The following is a 13,826-nucleotide window of genomic DNA, read 5'->3' on the forward strand; positions in this document are numbered from 1 at the left end:
CTCTCCCACCCTGCTGCTTTGGACATTCCTGAGTTCCCTCTTCTCACCTGGATCCCTGTGGCTGACTGCTCCTCTGTCAGTGTTCCAGGCTTTTAATCCCCTTTTTCCTGCTCTCCTGCACTGCTGCTTTGGGTGTGGCTGTTCCTCTCCTCACCTCACTTTCAAGTTCATAGCTTGAAAAATTATTTGGCCAATAATAATTTGGACAAAAGTAAGAGAGGAGTAAGAACTGGAGACATGATATCTAGATACTTGATTGTTAAGATAACCACTGCGGAGGAATGAGAAGCTGAGAATTCCTGTACATATGTTTAGCCTTAGGGTTTATACTATTTCTTTCTGATTAATATTGTTGGGTTCTCTTGGAGACTCTGGGAAGCCATCAGTGGGGCTCCTGATGTGTTGATTCCCCAAATTGTTTTCAGGCTATAATAAATCAATGTGAAATTTTGCATTTAACTTTTCTTTATCACTTAGATTACATTGTAAAATAAATAGTCTCCATAATGCTTTGAAATTTCATTCAAATTTGATTTTTTAAATTTATATTTATTCACTAAAAGATTCTTTACTAGAAATTGATTAGTCATTTATTTTCAAATGCTTTAACTCTTCTTTCAAATTTATATTCTATTCCAGAAGTGTTTTTCTTTACCTTAAGGAAATATTTTCTATGGTTATTGAATTGCCTTCATCATGCCATGTCATTCCAACAACAAAAATACTGTTCCTAAATGAATTTACAATCCCTCCTGATTCCATTCATGCTTTGTGTGTGTGTGTGTGTGTCTGCGTGTGGTAACATAGATATAGATATACACACACAATGGAACCTGTGAGAGCTGGAACTGAACAGATCTGCCTTGTTTTCCACCTTTGACAGGGTGCAATCTTATCACTTTTCTACAGATCTCTATTGGTAGAAAGATTTCAGTTTTCCTTCTCTGACAGGTTTCTGCTTCATACAGGTTTCAGTTTTTGCAGGTTATGTCAAAAACTAACTGCCATCAAGTTGATTCCAATTCATGGTGACCCCCATTGGGTTTCTAAGGCTGTAAATCTTTACCAAAACAGATAGCCTTATCTCTCTTCAATGGAGTAGCTGCTGGGTTCAAACCACTGACCGTTTGGTTCACAGTCAAACACTTTAACCACTGTACCACCAGATAGATATAGATAGATAGATGGACAGATAGATCCCACTGCCATTCAGTCAGATCTGACTCATAGCGACCCTTCCTTGGGTTTTGGAGGCAGTATCACTACGGAAGTAGATTGTTCCATCTTCCTTCTGAGGAGTGGCTGGTGGGTTTGAACCGTCAGACTTTGGGTTAGCAGCCAAATGCCTCAGGCACTGTTACCAGAGCTCCCAGATAGGTAGATAGATAGAGATATATACATTTGCCATCCTGAACATTTTTATGTGTACAACTCAGTGTCATTAATTACATTCACCTAATTGTGCAACCATCACCATTCTCCATTTCCAAATTTTTTCATTGCCCTTAATAGAAGTACAGTGTGTTTAAGTTGCAAACAAGTGTCATGATGACCTCAAGTGAATAATTAGCTCATAGATACAGTGGCATAGTGCGTAAACTCAGATCACATTGAACCACAAATTTTAGAAAGTGAGATGTAGAGTCCAGAATCATGTCATATGTGTGGTCTTTTGCAGAATGCGGAATAATTATTTGAGTATAAACCTCCTTCATTATTTCTTGACTCTGTTAGAACTCTAGTTCTACTCTAACAAACATAAGGTCACCATGAGTCAGAATCAACTCGATAGCAATTGGTCGGTTGGTTATCACAACAGTTGACGGTAGCTGTGCATTGTGGAGAAATAACTTTGATTTAATTTAATCATTGCTGTTTCATATTTGGTCCCAGAGTATCTTCCTTTGAAGCCTCTAGCTTTCTCCACTATCAAAATTTCCACCCCTTTCTCATAAGCAAACAATGATTAACCATCACATATTGTATTTCTGTAGTAAAATTTATTTCCATTGGTGTAGCTAATAGAATTGTGAATTACTTATTTCAGGCCACCAAATGGTAACAATGGTGCCCTGAAAATCAGGCAACAGTTAATCAAATAATATTGAGTACCCAGATATGCTTAAGTCATTAAGAAACATTTTCCACTTAGAAAGTAGGCCATAGTTTTCCTACAATCAGGTACTTTATGACTATGTGTAAAACATTAGAGTACTGTTTTCACTGAAACTACTTAAAAGCACAACTTTGAAAGACAAGGGAAATTATTCTACTTACTTAGCTTTTTCATGCAGTCACGAAGTCTGGTTTCCAAGTTAAGGACCCTTTGATGTAGCTCCTCGTAATCATAGGCACCGATTTCCTCCTGAATCCCAGTGAGAACAGCTGACAGATTCCGAATCTCCTCCTTGAACTGGGTGATTAGCTTGGCATCTGTTTTGTACTGTTCCAGCACAGGGATCAAGGGCAGAAGCTCATCCATCTTCTCTTTCAACTCCTGTGAAAAGCAGTCAATTGTTCCTGAGAGTCATTTAAAACAGTTCAAGCAACTACATTCTTTTTAACATGATACTTAAAAGAGATTATTAAAATAGCTTCAAAATTCTTCATTGATTGTTGGTTGAAACTAGGTATTTTGTGAAAATGTAGATGACCACATGATCATTAGTAGTAAATCCATTTATCTCAGCTTTTCAATACAAGAACCTCTCTTTAAATGGTTATATGCTTTTCTGTAAAAATAACTGATTCTTATCATAATTAGATAAACTTCCAATGGTAGCAATTATAGGTTTATGTATTATCTCACTTTCTGGTAGCATTTAAAACAGTGAACAATACACTATTTATTCAGAAGACATAACCGATGGTCATCTCCTATGCATGAGGTTTGGATAAAGTTATTGGAAACAGTTCATATATCCTATGACTGTTTAGTTAAGGCTAATTATCTGCTGGTTATCTGTGTTATAGGGGCACTTAACAGGAAATTACGGATACTGGGCCAGCTATTCTCTAACAGAATGTTTTGCAATCATGTCCATCCTCCATTCAAGCCCTTCATTGTGCATTTGCTCTGGTATCCCTAGCCCTCTTTAATATCTATTTTAGCATAACATCATTAGGAAGGCAACCTCAGTAATCATAATAAATCATACAAAGCCTCCCAGAGCTCAAAGAAATACATGCTACTGCTTATCATTTTGAGTTATTCCAACCCTCTCTCTTTACGGTTGTACAGATAATTCATAGGTTAAAGTAAGGGAGACTTGTTTGCCCATATATAAATTAACATGCCCAGAAACCAACATGCCCATGGTTTAGGTAACAGAAGACCCTGTTACACAGAGTTGTTTGATACTAAAACATTGATTTTTGTCATGAGAACCAAATGCTTATGTTGCTAAAGCAGGGTTCCTTACTCCTAGTCATTACAGGACTCAGCCATATCTGCAATTTCACCTGCAGTTTTTAGATGTGTCAAAGTGATAAGGTCAATGAAAATATTTCATGAGTTTGATTGGATTGTGAATTTGTAGATGATGTAATTTATGGAAAGAGCTGTCACTATTGGGATCATTTAAGAATAATCCATAGGTGCTGTCAGAAACGATGCTGTACATTTACTAATTTAAGGAGTTGAAAATTGCATTTTTAAATTACATTTAGGAGATGTGATTACTATAAATGCATTAATATACGAAGAGCTCACATTGCTGCCCTGGTTTATGGGCTTATGTTTCCTGTGGGGAAATTTCCACTTTCTCTGAAAAGTTCAGGATTCTTTGAATGTGCATAGTGAGTGGAAGAGTAAAGAAAGTCTGAATAATGAGAAAGATTTATAATTATCAGAGTCAAAAGGCAGAATTGCAGAACTGCTCATTTTGGAGGCTCATTTTTAAATAAACTTACTAGTTTGAGCACCTTGTAGCATCCCTAAAGGAAGATGCAATTGCTTCATTAGGATTATAATGAGAATAGTTCTACTGGTGTCATTTGCTGCATATTATAACAACCATCACAATGAAAGATTTGACATTCTACAATGGGCACACCGGAGTCTTTGGGTAGAGTAAGTGGTGAAGTACTTGGCTACTAACTGAAAGGTTGGCAGTTCATAGTCGACTCAGATATATCGGAAGAAAGGCTTGGTGATCTACTTCTGAAAGATCACAGCATTGAAAACCTTATAAAGTGTAGTTCTACTCTGAACCATATAGAGTCTACATGAATCTGAATCTACTCAATAACTGATTTTATTTTTATTGTTGTTTGTGTTTTCTTACTGGTATATTGAAAAGAGAGTAATTGAATTTCAACATTTTGTTGGCTACTTTTTTTCCTGAATAATATTTTTATTTTTTTAAAAAAATCATAATTTGATAATTGGCTATCAATCTGGAAGCTTCCGAAACTTGCCAGAGAATAGTGGAAAGTCTAACCAACGCAGATGTCAAATATTTAAAAGGTTAAAGTAGGATGACATAGATCTGTTTTTGCTGATTCCTTCACAAATTTCACTTTTTAGTATGTTTTTCTTACAGCAAAGGCTGTAGGCACAACATTTTGCACAACATTGATCTCTTTTTATAAGTTTAATAGTCTTAAGTATGATAGCTAACAAAATTTCCCATCTTAAAGAATACAGAAGATAAGTGATTTTGGTTAGTGATTTTGATAGGTTGAAAATTATTTACCAGAGAATTTCCTTTTGCTATGAAAGTATTCTTCAACATTAAACTTATTTTTTGAATGTTGAATTTCTTCTTAAAGATGACACCTCAATACCTAGCACAAAATCTGACTCATGGTGAGACTAGCACAAAATCTGACTCATCGTGAGATTTAATAAACAAATAAAATCAACAAGCACATATATATATATTTGTTGTTGTTGTTGTTGTATGTGCTGTCCAGTTGGCCACAACTCATAGCAACTCCTCCTTGGGTTGCCAAGGCAGTATCACTACGGAAGTAGATTGCCCCATCTTCCTTCCAAAGAGTGGCTGGTGGGGTATAGATATATTTATATATATGAGAACTCTGGTGGTGTAGTACCTAAGGCATGCGACTGCTAACTAGAAGGCTGGCAGTTCAAACCCACCAGCCACTCCTCAGAAGGAAGGTTGAGCAATCTACTTCCATAAGGATACTGCCTCAGAAACCCAAGGGGGGGGGTCACTCACTATGAGATTGGACTCCATTGGCAGTGAGTTTGTTTTTTTTGTTTTGGTTTTCTGTATATATTTAAATTCAGAGAGTTAAAGTCAACATTGGCATTAAGAATGTTAACTCTGGAGCTGAAATTTCTGGGTTTCAGTTTTAGTTCTGATGTATATTAGATCCATATCTAATTACTCAAACTGTTCACTGGTTTCCTTATCTGTAAGATGGGGATAAAAATAATGCTATGTTACAATATAGTTGTGAGAATTAAGTTAGTTCATATATTTAAAGTGCTGAGAACAGGTCTCAAATATGTATAAATATGCAGAAAAATAACAACTGTTCTTATGATTATTTTTATTACTTGAATTTTGAAATATAACTTCAGAATTTCCTTGGATCTCTTGGATCTCATGTATTAGGAGAACCCAAATCATTATTTTGCATGATGATGACTGAAAATAAGTTTTCTTATTGGTCGCCTGGCTGATGCTAGGGAAAATTATAGAATAGGTAAATTATTTCCTTGGGTTTTGCTCAGCTTTGTGTGTTTCTTTCTTTGTTTCCTGGATTCTCCCAGTATTTTTCATTGATGTACAGGCTTCATGAAGTGTCCCCACCCTCGAAAGCCCTGGTGTTCTCAAGCTGTCCTCTGGACTTCACACAATTGTCACTGCATTGACCAGCTGTACTTGAATGACTTGCAGGTTGCTCTCCAGACACAGTGAGCTGCTCCTTTTCACTCTTCCTGTGCCTCATCCTTTCTGGGAATACTTCCCATGTTTCCAAAGTGCTAGGTACAATATCCTATTTTGTTGATTTCCTCAGCACAGGGCTCACATTATATTGTCCTATAATCTCCATTCTAACCCTTAACAATGAGAATCAACATTGAAAATCATTAGATTTTTTAAAAATCCTCTATAATATAGTTTTTTCACTAGTCCAAAACTTTCTTGACTCTTGCCAAATCTAGTAACTCTTGCCCTGATCTTCTGTAAACAAAATTAACTCTTCTCGCTGTGCAATCAAACCAGCATACCAGTTGACAGGTAGTTCATTCTGACTCAAGAAAACTCTTTGTGTGTCAAAGCAAATCTGTGCTCCTTAGAATTTTTAATGGCTCACTTTTGAGAAGTAGATCACCTGTCCTTTCTACTAAGGCATCTTTGGGTGGACTCAAAACATCAATCTTTCAGTTAGTAGCCAAGAGCATTAACTGTTTACACCACATGGGGAGTCCTTTGTGATCTTGTTGTTAGGTGCTGGCAAGTTGTCTCCAACTCATAGTGACCCCTTGTACGCAGAACAAACACTGCCTGGTCCTACACCAACCTCTCAATACTTGCTATACCTGAGCCCATTGTTGCAGCCACTCTGTCAGTTGATCTTGTTGAGGGACGTGCCCTTTTTTGCTGACTATCCACTTTACCAAGCATGATATTCTTCTCCAGGGAAGGGTCCTTTCTGACAACATGACCAAAGTACGTGAGACAAACTCTGGCCATTCTCACTTCCAAAGGGCATTCTGGCTGCACTTCTTCCAGGGAAAATTTGTTAGTTCTTCTGCAGTCTATTCTCCACCAACCCCACAACTCATAAGCATCAACTCTTCTTCAGTCTTCCATATTCACTATCCAGTTTTCACATGCGTATGAGGCAATTGAAAATACCATGGCTTGGATTAGGTACACCTTGGTCTTCAAAGATAAATCTTTGCTTTTCATAAGTTGGAAGAAGTTTTCTGCAGAAGATTTGCCCAGTGCAATAATTCATCTGGTGTCTTGACTGCTCCTTCCATGGGTATTGATTGTGGAGCCAAGTATTATGAAATTGTTGACAATTTCAATCTTTTTTCTATTTATCATGATGCTGCTTATTGGTCCAGTTGTGAGGATTTTTATTTTCTTAATGTTGAGGTATAATCCTTACTGAAGTCTCTAGTGATTAATCTTTATCAGTAAGCACTTCAAGTCATCTTCACTTTCAGCAAGTAAGGTTGTGCAATCTGCATATCACAGGTTATTAATGAGTCTTCTTTCAGTCCTGATGATACACTCTTCTTTATATAGTCCAGCTTCTTGTATTATTTAATCAGCATACAGATTGAATAAGTATGGTGAAAGGATAAAACCCTCACATGCACCCTTCCTCATTTTAAACTATGCAGTATCCCCTTCTTCTGTTCAATTGACAGCCTCCTAGTCTATGTACAGGGTCCCTCATTAGCACAATCCAGTGTTCCGGAATTCCAAGTCTTCTCAATGTTATATATAATTTGTTATTATGCACACAGTCAAATGCTTTTTCATAGTCAATAAAACACAAATAAATATCTTTATGGTATTATCTGCTTTCAGCCAAGATCTGTCTGACATTAGCAATCATATCCCTCTTCTATGTTCTCTACTGAATCTGGCATGAATATCTGGAAATTCCCAGATGATATACCACTGCAACTAGTTTTCAATTATCTTCAGCAATATTTTACTTGTATGTGATATTAATACTATTATTCAATATTTTCCTCATTCTGTTGGATCACCTTTCTTTGGAATGGGTACAAATATGGATCTTTTCTAGTAAGTTGGCCAGATAGCTGTCTTCCAAATTTCTTGGCATAGATGAGTGAGTGTCATTTGTTGAAAAATCTCAAAGGGCATTCTGTTCATTTCTGGAGTCTTGTTCTTCACCAATTCAGTGATGGTTCCACTTCTTCCTTCAATACCATTGGTTCAAGATTATATGACACCACCTGAAATAGATGAACATTGACCAATTCTTTGTAAGATATAGTGACTCTGTGTACTCCTTCCATCTTCTTTTGATGTTTCCTGCATCATTCAATATTTTGCTCATAGAAACTTTCAATATTGCAACTCAAGTCTTGAATTTTTATTTCAGTTAGAGAAATGCTGAGTGTGTTCTTCTCTTTGGGTTTTCTAACTCCAGTTCTTTGTACATTTCATTATAATAGTTGACTTTGTCTTTTTGAGCTGCTCTCTGAAATATGTTCAGTTTTTTTATCTTGCCATTTTTTTCCATTTGCTTTAATTACTCTTCTGTCATGAGCAGGTTTCAGAGTCTCTTCTGACATCCATTTTGGTCTTTTCTTCCTTTTCTGTATTTTTAATGACCTTTTGCTTTCTTCATGTATGATGATCTTGATGTCATCCCACAATTCATCTGGTGTTCTGTCATTGGTGTTCAATGTGTCAAATCTGTTCTTCAGATGGTCTCTATATTCAGATGGAATATAATCAAGGTCATATTTTGGCTCCTGTGGACTTATTTTAATAGTCTTTATCTTCAACTTAAACTTGAATATGGACAGTTGATGGCCTGTTCCACAGTCAGCTCCTGGCCTTCCTTTGGCTGAAGACAATGAGCTTCTCCATCATTTCTTGCCACAGATGTAATCCATCTGATTCCTGTGTATTCCGTATGGTGAGGGTCACATGTATAGTCACAATTTATGTTGTTAAAAAAAAATGTATTTGCAATGAACAAGTCATTGGTCTTACAAAACTCTATCATGCAATCTCTAGCATCATTTCTATCACCTAAGCAATAGTATACTGCCTGTTGCAGTAGTATATTGACATAGAACTTCCAGAAATGCAAACTGGATTCAGAAGAGGATGTGGAATGAGGGATATCATTATTGATATCAGATGAACCTTGGCTTAAAGCGAAGTATATCAGAAAGATGTTTACTTGTTTTATTGACTATGCAAATGCATCCTATTGTGTGGATCATAACAAATTATGGATAACATTGAGAAGAATGGGAATTCCAGAACACTTAATTTTACTCATGAGGAACCTGTACATAGTCCAGGAGGTGTTCATTTGAACAGAACAGGGGGACCTTGCATGGTTTAAATTCAAGAAAGGAGTGAGCCAGGATTGTATCCTTTCACCATATTTATTCAGTCTGTATTCTGAGTAAATAATATGAGAGCTGGACTATATGAAGAGGAACATGACATCAGGATTGGATGAAGACTCACTAACAACCTGTGATACACTGATGACACAACTTTGCTTCCTGAAAGTGAGGATGACTTGAAGCACTTACTGATGAAGATTTAAGACTACAGTCCACAATAAAGATTACACCTCAGTATAAAGAAAACAAAAGTCTTTACACCTGGAACAATAAGCTGTATCACAATAAAGGGAGAAAAGATTGAAGTTGTCAAAGACTTCGTATTACTTCGTGTTACTTGGTCCCACAATTAACAATGGAAGCAGCAGTCAAGATATCAGATGATGTATAGATGATGTATAGAACTGGGCCAATCAGCTGCAAAAGATCTCTTTCAAGTGCTGAAGAACAAAGATACCTCCTTGAAGACTAAGAGTGCCTGACACAAGCCATGGTCTTTTCAATCACTCATATGTGAGAGCTGGACAATGGATAAGGAAGACTAAAGAAGAGTTGATGCTTTTGAGTTGTTGTGTTAGTGAAGAATGTTGAAAGTACCATGGGCTTCTAAAAGAACTAACAAATTTGACCTGGAAGAAGTGCAGCCAGAATGCACCCTGGAAGCAAGAATGGCCAGACTTCGTCTCACCTACTTTGGCCATGTTTTCAGAAGGCACCATTCCCTGGAGAGGGATACCATGCTTGGTAAAGTGGAGGGTCAATAAAAAAGGGGAAGGCCCTCAACTAGATGGATTGATACAGTGGCTGCAACAATGGCTCAGGTATAGCGAGGATCATGAAGCTAGCACAGCACCAGGCAATGTTTCATTCTGCTGTATATAGGGTCACTATAAAGCAGAGACAACTCGATGACACCTAACAACAACAACAACAACTGGTAATTCTTCCTTGTTTCCAACTTTCACATTCCAATCACCAGTAATAATCAATATATCTTGATTGCATGTTTGGTCAATTTCAGACTGCAGAAATTGGTGAAAACCTTCAACTTCCTTGTCGTTGGCTTAGGTTGTTAATGTGTAATTTGAATAATAGTAGTATTAACTGGTCTTCTTTTAGGCATATGGATAGTATCCTATCATTGACAACATTCTACTTCAGGATAGATCTTGAAACATTCTTTGTGATGATGAATGCCATTCCATTCTTCTTCAATTTGTCATTCCTGGCATAGTAGATCATATGTTTGTCTGATTCAAAATGGCCAAAAACAGTCCATTTCAGCTCACTAATGCCTAGCATATTGATTTTTATGCATTCTATTTAATTTATGACAACTTCCAATGTTCCTAGATTCATAGTTCATACATTCTAAGTTCTGATTATTAATGGGTGTTTGCAGCTGTTTCTTCCCATTTTGAGTTGTACCACAACAGCAAATGGAGGCCCTGAAAGCTTTACTCCATCTGCATGGTGAAGGTCAACTCTATGTTGACGAGGCAGCTCTTCCCTAGACATATTTTGAGTTCCTTCTGCCCTAAGGGGCTCATTTTCCAGCATTATATCAGACAATGTTTCAGGGCTATTCATAAAATCTTCCATTAATATATTAAGCAGTGCTTCATTGTTAATCATAAGGTTTTCACTGGCTACATCTTTGAGAAATGGATGGCTCCTTCCTTCTTTCAAGACTGTCTTAGTGTGGAGGCTCCACTGAAACCTGTGACCCTGCTATTATTTGAAATACTTGTGGCATAGCCTCCAGCCTCACAGCAACACACAAGACATTACAGTATGAACAACTGGCAAATGAATGGTGCTTTGTGATCTTAGGTATGCTTATCTTATCTTCACCTATCTGTTTGTTAGTTGTCTTTGAGAGAAAAGAGATTACATATCATATATTCAGGTGAGGGTCTAACACTGGCTTGTACATATATGTGTTCAAGAAATATTGGTTAAAATGAGTTTATTTTCTCCTCAGCCTTACACTTCTCTCTGTTTATCATTTCTTCCTGAATTCCCTATCATCTTGTTCACTCATTCTCTCATTTTCATTAATCTTTGAATTTAATGTATTAATTTACCCTAAAATCAGAACCTCCTGGCTTTGCTTACTTCTCACTTCTACTTACACTCCATTATCCATCATGTCAGTGTCCTCTCTTTTCAAGACTCTCATATTTATTGTCTTCTTTTCCCTTTTTGTGTCTGTCAGTTAAAATTTTAAATTGGTTCAGTGAAAGAATCTGTTTTCTGCACTTCTCTGCTCAGGCTGCTAAGTACCACTAGAGAAAATTATAAAATCATGACAGGGAAGGGGGGACATCATTATAGAGGTAACATTTAGTTTTTCTTTATGGGGATGAAAAATTTGGTAGTGAATATTGATGAAGGTTGCACAACATGTAGATTGGTTTTATTGAGTTGTAAACATGAATAATGTGGAAATGGAAAGTGTTTTGTTTTCTGTATTTTTACAACACTAAAAAAAAAAAAAATACTTTTCTATGAAGAAACCCTGTTGCATATCCTAGACTAGCTCCCCTTCCCCACTGTGCACAAAAAGCACTTGGTTTCCTGACCAAGTGCTAGGGATAAGGCCCTTTTCCTCACCATCTACAGTGATTTTACTTCCTAATTGCATGAGGAAATAGAGGTCAATAAGTGGGCTATCACAGTACATTTTATAAAGTATATAGTGCTATGCCTTTGTAAGGCAGATTATTTCTTTTTAACAGACGTTTAAATGATATTATCAAAGTAAGATTTTTGTTTTAAGTCCCTGACAGAGTCATACATAGTTAATAAAATCTATATAGCAAAATTGGGCAATCTATTTTTGTAGTGATACTGCCTTGGAAACCCAAGGAGGGGTTGCTATGAGTCAGATCCAACTCGACGGCAGTGAGTTTGGATTTTATACAGCAAGCTGAAAGTGGCATTTTTCATTTTCAGTGTTTCTAGATCATTGCTACTAAACTACCTATAATTTAATCTAGAAAAGGACATTATTTGTATGACATGATGAAACAACCCTATTTTCACATGCTGATATCAATGGTATTAGTGTGTCTTTTAATAATTTACATAGCCTACATTTCTCCACATATTATGAGGACATAAAATCATTAGAACAACTTTGATAATTGAATTATTAATTTTCCTTGGCATTTCCCTTTGCTGTAAATATTGAAGAACTGATACATCTATCCAAAAACTCCACCTTGCTCCAGGTGGCTGGATTTCTTTTTATAGCAAGTTGCCTATGCACTCCTATCAGTCAGTTTCAGTGGATAGATGATTGATGTCCCCAGTGAGTCTTTAACCTTGCCTGTACAGGCCAACACAGTTATTTCTAGCTGAGTATCATGTTGATTGTCCATCACACTCAGTGTCTCATTTAGATTGACAAAATTGCAGAAATCAAACCTACTTGAAAATGCTTGGTCATTAATGTCTTCCGATCATCTTCAATCTGCCGAAACTTGGCCTTTAGCCCTTTCATTTGGGTTTCCATTTTTAAAACATATTGGAAATCTCTCTGAGTTCTCAAGTTTAAGACTTCAATAGACTGGGACATGTTCTGAACCTGTTAAACAACAATATTAGTTGTACATTAGTGTCAGTTTACCAGTATGTGCAATTACTACTGAAGAAGTAAAAATGACATTAACATAAAGAACTAGAAATGCCAAATCTTTAACTGTGTTCCCACACTACACATTTTCAGGATAATTTTCCATGATAAGAATTTAGAATATACAGCAATAGAGAATTGTACTAGTCAGGGATTAATAAAAATAGTATTCTAGTATTAGAAATGATTGAATACATTAAGATTTAATATATCAGAAAAATAAAATTTAAAACATAGAATTTCATTCTAGAGTTTTATAAGCTTATACTGTCCCAACCTATTAAGTCCCAAAATAAGTTGTTTCTTTAAGTACTAACTCTGACTTCTTAAAGATATGAGATGTTTAACAATTGTGGGTTGTAGTAAAGTGTCCAACATACTCAAATGTACTCATTCCAGTAAATTTACTTTGTAGTGGTTCTAAACCACTCCCTGGAGTGAGACTGAGTTAACCAAGATGAGTGGTGGTATTGTTGGGACACCTTCTAAATCAAAGACCATACTGTCTAAGGGACCTGCAAAATGTCCACTCTCATCAGATGTTTGGTGAATAAGCATTAAGCACACCTTAAGCTAATGGCCACATCTTAGGTCTGTGGAGCCCTAGGTTACTTAGAAGTAGCAAATAGGTGAGCTATAAAGCATATTGGAATGCGAGGAAAGGAAGAATCATTTAATTTTTGTGGCAGAAAATCCTAGAAACAAAGTGAAGACCTCTAACTGTGTGGGGAAGGTGTTGAATGAATTGAAAAATGAGATGTCGATAATAAATCATAAAGAATAAAACAGATTGCTATACCATGGCTTATAAAACTGTTGTCTACACTTCTGGTAAGATTGAGGAATAGACAGACAAGCAACACAGAACCTCTTCAACAAAGAAAAGAAAAACCAATTGACAGAGATACAGAAGATAATCATGGAACCCTAAGCTTTGAAAGGAACTATACAGAAGTGGATTCAATGCCAACTAGTGGAAAAACCTAAATGAAAACAGGACCTAAGAACAGGCTCTGTTTGCCACAGGCAGCAAGGACATATGAGAGGCTGACAACAGGAAAGGAGACAGGTGGTTAGGGTATAAGTGTTGTCAACTAGTGAGTAGAGGAGTACAGCACAGTACCCTGC

The 13,826-nt window shown here is 36.5% G+C and overlaps 1 protein-coding gene across 1 annotated transcript in view; it reads right to left on the bottom strand.

The window, feature by feature from the left end:
* The window catches only part of OLFM3 (olfactomedin 3), an 84,085-nt gene that overhangs the window by 41,209 nt on the left and 29,050 nt on the right, over nt 1-13,826 (bottom strand). The window contains exons 3-4 of the mRNA XM_007936112.2: nt 12,495-12,650; nt 2,278-2,497 (exon numbers count right to left, since the gene is read on the bottom strand). Of these exons, the coding sequence (XP_007934303.1) occupies nt 2,278-2,497; nt 12,495-12,650 (376 nt within the window). The remainder of the gene's footprint in view (nt 1-2,277; nt 2,498-12,494; nt 12,651-13,826) is intronic.

This window comes from Orycteropus afer, unplaced genomic scaffold (assembly GCF_000298275.1).
Source record: "Orycteropus afer afer isolate SDZICR_OR568_19922 unplaced genomic scaffold, OryAfe1.0 scaffold00033, whole genome shotgun sequence".
Classification (NCBI taxonomy): Eukaryota; Metazoa; Chordata; class Mammalia; order Tubulidentata; family Orycteropodidae; genus Orycteropus; species Orycteropus afer.